The sequence below is a fragment of the Ammospiza nelsoni genome, chromosome 7 (assembly GCF_027579445.1).
Source record: "Ammospiza nelsoni isolate bAmmNel1 chromosome 7, bAmmNel1.pri, whole genome shotgun sequence".
Classification (NCBI taxonomy): domain Eukaryota; kingdom Metazoa; phylum Chordata; class Aves; order Passeriformes; family Passerellidae; genus Ammospiza; species Ammospiza nelsoni.
The window spans coordinates 17662804-17669857 of NC_080639.1; the positions used below are offsets into that span (position 1 = coordinate 17662804).

Sequence of the window (7054 nt, forward strand, 5' to 3'; positions counted from 1 at the left end):
GGCCTTTCCCTTGAGATGCCCAGTACATCAGCAAAAGAAAAATCACCATTTCTTTGTCCCAGCTGTAAGTGGAAATCCAGCCATGAATGAGGCCTCTAGCATTTACAGTTTCAGTGCTGAAATGTGATGGGCACATGGATTGTCCAGAGAACACCCAGAGGTGCTTAAGGTTGGTTGTGGCAATGCCCTTTTTTCTAGGTGCCCCACTGACTCCTCCCAACTGCTGCCTGAATTCAGTCAGGTTTCTAGGCCCATGAACTTCAGGCCTTAAAGTCTCACAAGAGCCAGGCAGCAGCCTTGGTTTTGTCACCAGAAAATGCTCAGATCTTCATCCCCATCCTCAAAGGCAGTTCAGGCCAAATGGTAATTTTGCTTAGGATTCCCGCCTGTGAAACTACTTACCAAAATCACCCTTTCCTCACAAAAAAAATGAAACCCAAATAAAACAATCATTTAAAAAAACCTACCATAAATGTTCTACCATTGCAAAAGCTAATCAGGAATGAACTAGACAATCAAATCCTGCTTGATTTTGAGCAGGCTTCTGAACTGCAGGTGCATCTGCCCCACCAGCTGGTGGTGAGTAACAAGGGTGGGCTTGTCTCCTGCCCTTCTGCCAAAGCCTTTCATGTGCTCAGCAAGGAGACAAGGATGCCCACTGGGCACAGCCCCAGTTTTGGCTTCACTCCTGAGGGGGGCATGGGCCAGACAGGCTTTGGTGGAAGAGCTCAGGTCTTGTATGTGCACTCCCTTGGACTAAAGTGCTCCCCTGCAACACGACAATGTGACCCCACCAGAAAACTGAACACTCTTTGAGGCAAGGAGCACCTGGGGTAGAGGCTCCCCAGTGGTTCATACAGAAGAACCTCCCAAGAACAAGATGTCCAAAAGGTGTCTTTGGCCATAAGTTGAGTGGTGCAACCAGCCAATTCCCTCCCAGCCTGGACCTACAGACAAATCAGAACAGCTTCACAATGTGATGGAGATGCAGACTCTGCTTGTCAGGACGTGGTGTTGCTCCTGCTCCGAAGCAGAGCTGCACAAGATCAGCAGCAGTCACTCACTGGGGTTTAAAGTGGCTGCCTCATGTGGCAGGCAGGCACAGAACTCCCCACACAGCTCTGTCTCAGCCAGCCCTTAGGATATGCAGGGCCAGGGGTCTTGCCAAGAAGGACATTGTGTGTTTTGTAACCACAGTGTACACAAGTATGTTTCTAGCTCAGGTATCTCTTCAGATGGTGTCCTTGGTACAGCAGCTGCATTTCTCTGGTCTGGTGACTTTGCTAATTGCAGCTTCTTAGAGAGCACTGCAATCTCATAATGTGCCTGTAGTTACCAGCAAAGCCAATACTAGTACTCACAAATTGTTTTTGAAAACTGCAACCAGCAGTGCCTAATGTGATTTGTAATGTTTAGATTAATTCATTCTCATGGAAAAACAGGAGTGTTTCAGTCTACAGGCCAAATACTTATTTTCCCTTTATAAAATCAAACCAGTTTTAGCTCCTGATAAGTCATTTGTGCATTGTGTGAAAGTTTAAAACAGGTTTATTTCAAAGATACATAAAACATACTAACAGGTGATTCAATGCCTAGAGTGTTATGGGCAAGAAATAGAGAACAAGAAGGTTTTTTTAATGGCTGTTTCAAAGGAAGAGTTTTCAAAGAGTAAAATCATGGGAATGGTTTCTAACATAGCAATGAAGTGGGATGTATGAGATGCCCCAGAGATTCCCGTTGCTGGTCGCTGGAATGTACCACTGTTGGAATACATCCTGTATATTGCTTGTTACCTTTTCTTTCTTGGATTACTTTGTATTTAATTATGAATTCTTAAGCATGTAGGCCATTACATTCTACAGTTTTCTGGGGAATAAGCCTGTGGGAGACAGCTGACGTGCACAGAAATACCATGTGTCTGTTCTAAGGCAAGTGAATCCCAGATACTTGCAAAATGTGTAACTTAAAAGATTTCTGCATCCGTTTCCTTTTTTTTTCCTAATCTTAAAACTGTTACTGTTTTGCTAAGTAGATCAAACTATACTGGTTCAGCTTTCAAAGCATGCTTTTGAAATTAGCAGCTTGGGTTTACTAAGGCTTTAAAAAGATAAATAATTTTAACAGCTTAGTATGATTTTCTTGTATTATTATTATTATTATTTTTCTTTGAAACTTGTTGGTATCAACCAGAGCTGTATCTATTGATCACTGAATCACACAAATAGAAGATCCTGAAGACATGTGAGACTGAGTGGCCCAGATATGATTTTTTACACACAGCCTTGCAGCACTCATTCCTGGGGGCAAACCAAACTCCTTCCCTGGATATGCTTGGCATTAGTCTGGAATGACCACCAGATCTGCCCAGTGACCCTAAGGGAGCTATTCACATGCACAGAAATTACACAGATTATATAGTCTCTGCTCTAGAGTATCCCTGGTCAGTAGAAATAACATGGGGGGAAAGAAGTCCTGCCAAAATTACATTGTTGAATAAGAAAAGTTAGAAGTAATTTTTTCTAGTTTTGAAAGTTGCAGGAAAGCTGTCGGATTGTGCCAAGGTACAGACATACTTGCTGCCACCTACCAGCCTTAACCAACTTTGGATCTTAAAGGGCTCTAAAGGGGATGTTTCATGTGGGCAAAGCCCAAGACAGAGGTTAAATGGCTCCTGCCCTGGGCTATGTGTTTAGCTTAGAGCGTGCTTTTACACCACTTACTATTCTAAACTATTACACAGCGTTTAGAAATGCAGGAGCTTTTTACTCTTTATTACTCCCGGCTGCACGAGATGCCGAAATGAGGGAAACATTCTGGCGCAGGCAGCGACTTCAGGAGGCCCCAGCTCTTTGCGGCAGTTCGGAACCGGCACTGAACACGCGGTGCCAGCGCTCGGGCAGGGGCGCATGGAGGGGAGCAGAGGAGGGCGGGCAGAGGCAGCGGACGCGGCTCCGCTGCCGGCACCAGCTCCCAGTGGCGGCAGGGCGGCCGGTCAGGCCCGGGCAGGGCGATCGCCGCCACTCGGCACCGCCCGCGCCGCCGCTTCCGGGGCAGCGCCCGCCCGCCTGCACGGGAGCACTTCCGCCCCGGCGGCGCCGTTGCCATGGCAGCGATGGCGCCGCTTCCGCCGCCGCCGAGGCAGCGCTGGGGCCGGCCATGGAGGCCGCGCCGGTGCCCGAGGGGCAGCACACCGCCGTGGTGTACGGGCTCATCGCCAGCGGGCGCTTCGCGGAGGCGGTGTCGCTGCTGAACCGCGGGCTGCAGAAGAGCTGCCGCTCCCGGGGCTGCCTCTCGCTGCTGGGCTACTGCCACTACCAGCTGCAGGAGTTCGCGGCGGCGGCCGAGTGCTACGAGCAGCTGGTGGCGCTGCACCCGCAGCTGCTCCCGTACCGCCTGTGCCACGCGCAGGCCCTCTACAAGGCCGGGCTGTTCGCCGAGGCCCTGCGCGTCGCCAGCCCGCTGCTGGACGTGCCCGCCTTCCACCGCCGGGCCCTGCGCCTCCAGGCCGCCGTCCACTACGCCCAGGGCGACCTCCCGGCGGCACAGAGCCTGGTGGAGGAGGAGCTCGCCGCCGCTGCTGATGGCGGCTCCGGAGCGGCCGAGGACCCGTCGGAACGGGCCGATGCCGAGGTCAACCTGGGCTGCCTGCTGTACCGGCAGGGCCGGCACGAAGAGGCCAGCGGCAAGTTTGCCAGCGCCATGCAAGTGCTGGGCTACTGCCCGGAGCTGTCCTACAACATGGCGCTGTGCTCCTACGCGGCCAAGCAGTACCACGCTGCCCTCAAGTACATATCCGACATCATCAAGCGCGGCATCCACCAGCACCCGGAGCTCAACGTGGGCATGACCACCGAGGGCATCGACGTGCGCAGCGTGGGCAACACGCTGCTCCTGCACCGCACGGCCCTGGTGGAGGCCTTCAACCTCAAGGCGGCCATCGAGTACCAGCTGCGCAACGTGCGGGCGGCGCAGGAGGCACTCACGGATATGCCACCGAGGGCCGAGGAGGAGCTGGATCCCGTCACGCTGCACAACCAGGCACTCATGAACATGGACAGCCAGCCCACTGATGGGTTTGGGAAGTTGCAGTTTCTTCTCCTGCAGAACCCTTGTCCGCCAGAAACTTTTGGTAACTTGCTGCTTCTCTATTGCAAGCATCAATACTATGACCTGGCAGCTGATGTGCTGGCAGAGAATGCCCATCTGACATACAAACTGCTCACACCTTATCTGTACAACTTCTTGGATGCCATTATTACTTGTCAAACTGCCCCTGAGGAGGCTTTCCACAAGCTAGATGACTCAGCAGGAACAATGACTGAACAGCTGAGAAAACTCACAAAACAGGTACAAGAAGCTAGGCAAAATTGGGATGATGAAGCTCTAAAAAAGGCAATTAATGAATATGATGAGATTCTGGATAAATATATACCTGTCTTGATGGCCCAGGCAAAGATTTACTGGGACATGAAGAACTACACAATGGTAGAAAAGATCTTCCACAAATCAGTGGAGTTCTGCAAGGAACACGAGGTGTGGAAGCTCAATGTGGCTCACGTGCTCTTCATGCAGGAGAACAAGTATAAAGAGGCTATCAGCTTCTATGAGCCAATAGTTAAAAAGCACTACGACAACATTCTCGATGTCAGTGCCATTGTGTTAGCAAACCTCTGCGTCTCCTACATCCTGACAAGCCAGAATGAGGATGCAGAGGAACTAATGAGGAAGATTGAGAAGGCAGAAGAGCAGCTGTCTTATGAATACCCTGATAAAAACACCTACCATCTTTGCATTGTCAATCTAGTCATTGGTACCCTGTACTGTGTGAAGGGAAACTATGACTTTGGTATTTCAAGGATCATTAAAAGCCTGGAGCCCTATAACAAAAAGCTGAGCACGGACACGTGGTACTACGCTAAGCGGTGTTTCCTGTCCTTGCTGGAGAACATGTCCAAGCACATGATCATGCTGCGGGACAGCGCCATCCAGGAGTGCCTGCAGTTTCTGAAGCAGTGTGAACAGTATGGAAGAAACATCCCAGCTGTCATTGAGCAACCTCTGGAAGAGAGTGGGATGCACAATGGGAAAAACACAGTCACCTATGAAGCCAGGCTTTTGAGGGCACTGATGTATAAGATCACTGGGTGGGCTGAGTAAATGTTGTTATCATACAGCAGAAATGAGAACTTTGTTCTTTTCTTGTGCTTGTGAGGTAATGCTAACCCTCACAAAAATCCCTAAGGATTTTTTGCTGTATTTTAACAATGTTCAGTAGAAAATAGAATATTTTCATGAAATTAAGCTGTACCAGACAACTAGGAGCATTCTCAGTAACCAGTCACGTTAAATACAACTTCAGATGTGTTGACCAAGAATGTCATTATAGAAATACCATAGAGTTTTCACCCATAAGATACTCTAGCCTTCTTAATATTTTATCCTTCTTAAAATTAGAGCAGGTTTCTTTTCATTGGTTGACATTTGAACAAACTTGTTATCTGTCTCTTCTAGGATAGAATTTGAAGAAGCTGTTGTTTTAATTCTCTAATTTGTGTCTATGTGTGAAACATTTCTTTCTTCTGCTTTTTGTAAGGTATTTTTGATATGTTGCAGATCATGTCAATAGTCTATTTAAACACAAGAAATGGCTTTATATTAAAAAATCAGTTCTACAAACATAAACATTTCCTTTTGCTGACTCATTAATAATGCATGAGTGTTCTCGCAAATTCTATAACTAATACAGGGACCAGGAATGAAGCCTTCCAAGAAGGCTCTATTAGGATGATACCTCAGTGTAGATCTGCCTTTGAAATAAAATTTGTTATGACAACTGGCTTGCGAGACACTGCTCAGTGCTGCCCTCAGAGTCCCAGTGCCCACACCATCTGGGTGGCAGCTGTTGCCCTGAAAACCTGTTCAGTAGCAAGGGCTTACTTAGTAATTCAGTCCTCTGTGTGCAGCCCCTCCAATCCAAATACTGTTCTTAAAACAGTCTCTGGTAAGAGACCTGTGAATGTGAAATTATATTCTTTAAGAAAAACCCATTGTAACTTCCATTTCATGCAAGGCTTACAACCTGTACCCTTGGGTGGAAGAAATCTGCTTCTCTTTCCTTCTTGTGTTACACTCTTCCTGCACCTCTCAACACTTCTCCAAAACCCTGTTTATTTGCTTAATTCCTTTACTTGGCATTTCCTTCACCCTGGCATCAGTCAGTGTATTTTCTCAACAGTCTTCCCATCCCTTTTCAAACATATGTGTTCAACACTGAAGTGTGACCAAAATGCTTTCCAGTGCTTTTATGCAGTCTGGTTCTCTCCTCCATGGCTGCTCTCCTTTTTGTGTATTCTGCCCTTTGAAGCAATGTGTGAGTTGAAGTTTTTAAAATAAGGATCAAAAATCTTTGGCTTTAACTCACTTGCTTACCTTTGATACTGGCTCCCTGAAGAGCTGTCCTGAGGGGGTATTTCAATCAGTCTGCATGTCCCTTAGAATCCAGTTTCTATGCCCCGGTTTACCTGAGAAGAAAGAGAACAGCATTTTTGAAGTTTTGAAGCTATTATAAAGGAATAGAATAATTAATCCTTCCAGAGATTTAATGTATATAGGAACTGCACAGTTCTACAGCCACTTCAACACAGAGAAAGTCAACTCTTGTCTGCTGGGGGAGAAACCTGTCAGGGCTGAGCAGTAAATTAAAATAAAATTTAACAGTGTTAAGAATGGAAAAATGTTCTAGAGAGACTAGAGAGCAGGCAGGAGATGCAGCAAGGTGTCCTAGAGAGGCCTCCATAGCTCATCACTAGGCCATTAAGCCCTGATTACTGTGATATTAAATATTTCCCACAACTGTTTCCCCATGGGGAGGAGACCTGTGATTTCAAATTTTGTTCACCTCCATGAAGCACAGCAGCAGGCTGTAAAGCATGTCTCTAATTTACTGTGCAATTGTATTATATATTATGCAGCATAAACAGCATGACCTTTAAAAAAAAAGTTTTTTAAAAGTCACACCACATAACAGTGTCTGAAGTGCACTAATAGGCAATGC

General features: G+C 47.3%; 1 protein-coding gene across 1 annotated transcript; it reads left to right on the plus strand.

Moving 5' to 3' along the window:
• Window positions 1-3156: 3156 nt before the first annotated feature.
• Window positions 3157-5833, plus strand: LOC132075455 (intraflagellar transport protein 70B-like). The gene has a single exon (XM_059475899.1). It carries the CDS (start codon window positions 3157-3159, stop codon window positions 5155-5157), a length of 2001 nt encoding a protein of 666 aa, XP_059331882.1. The 3' UTR covers window positions 5158-5833.
• The last annotated feature ends 1221 nt before the right edge of the window (window positions 5834-7054 follow it).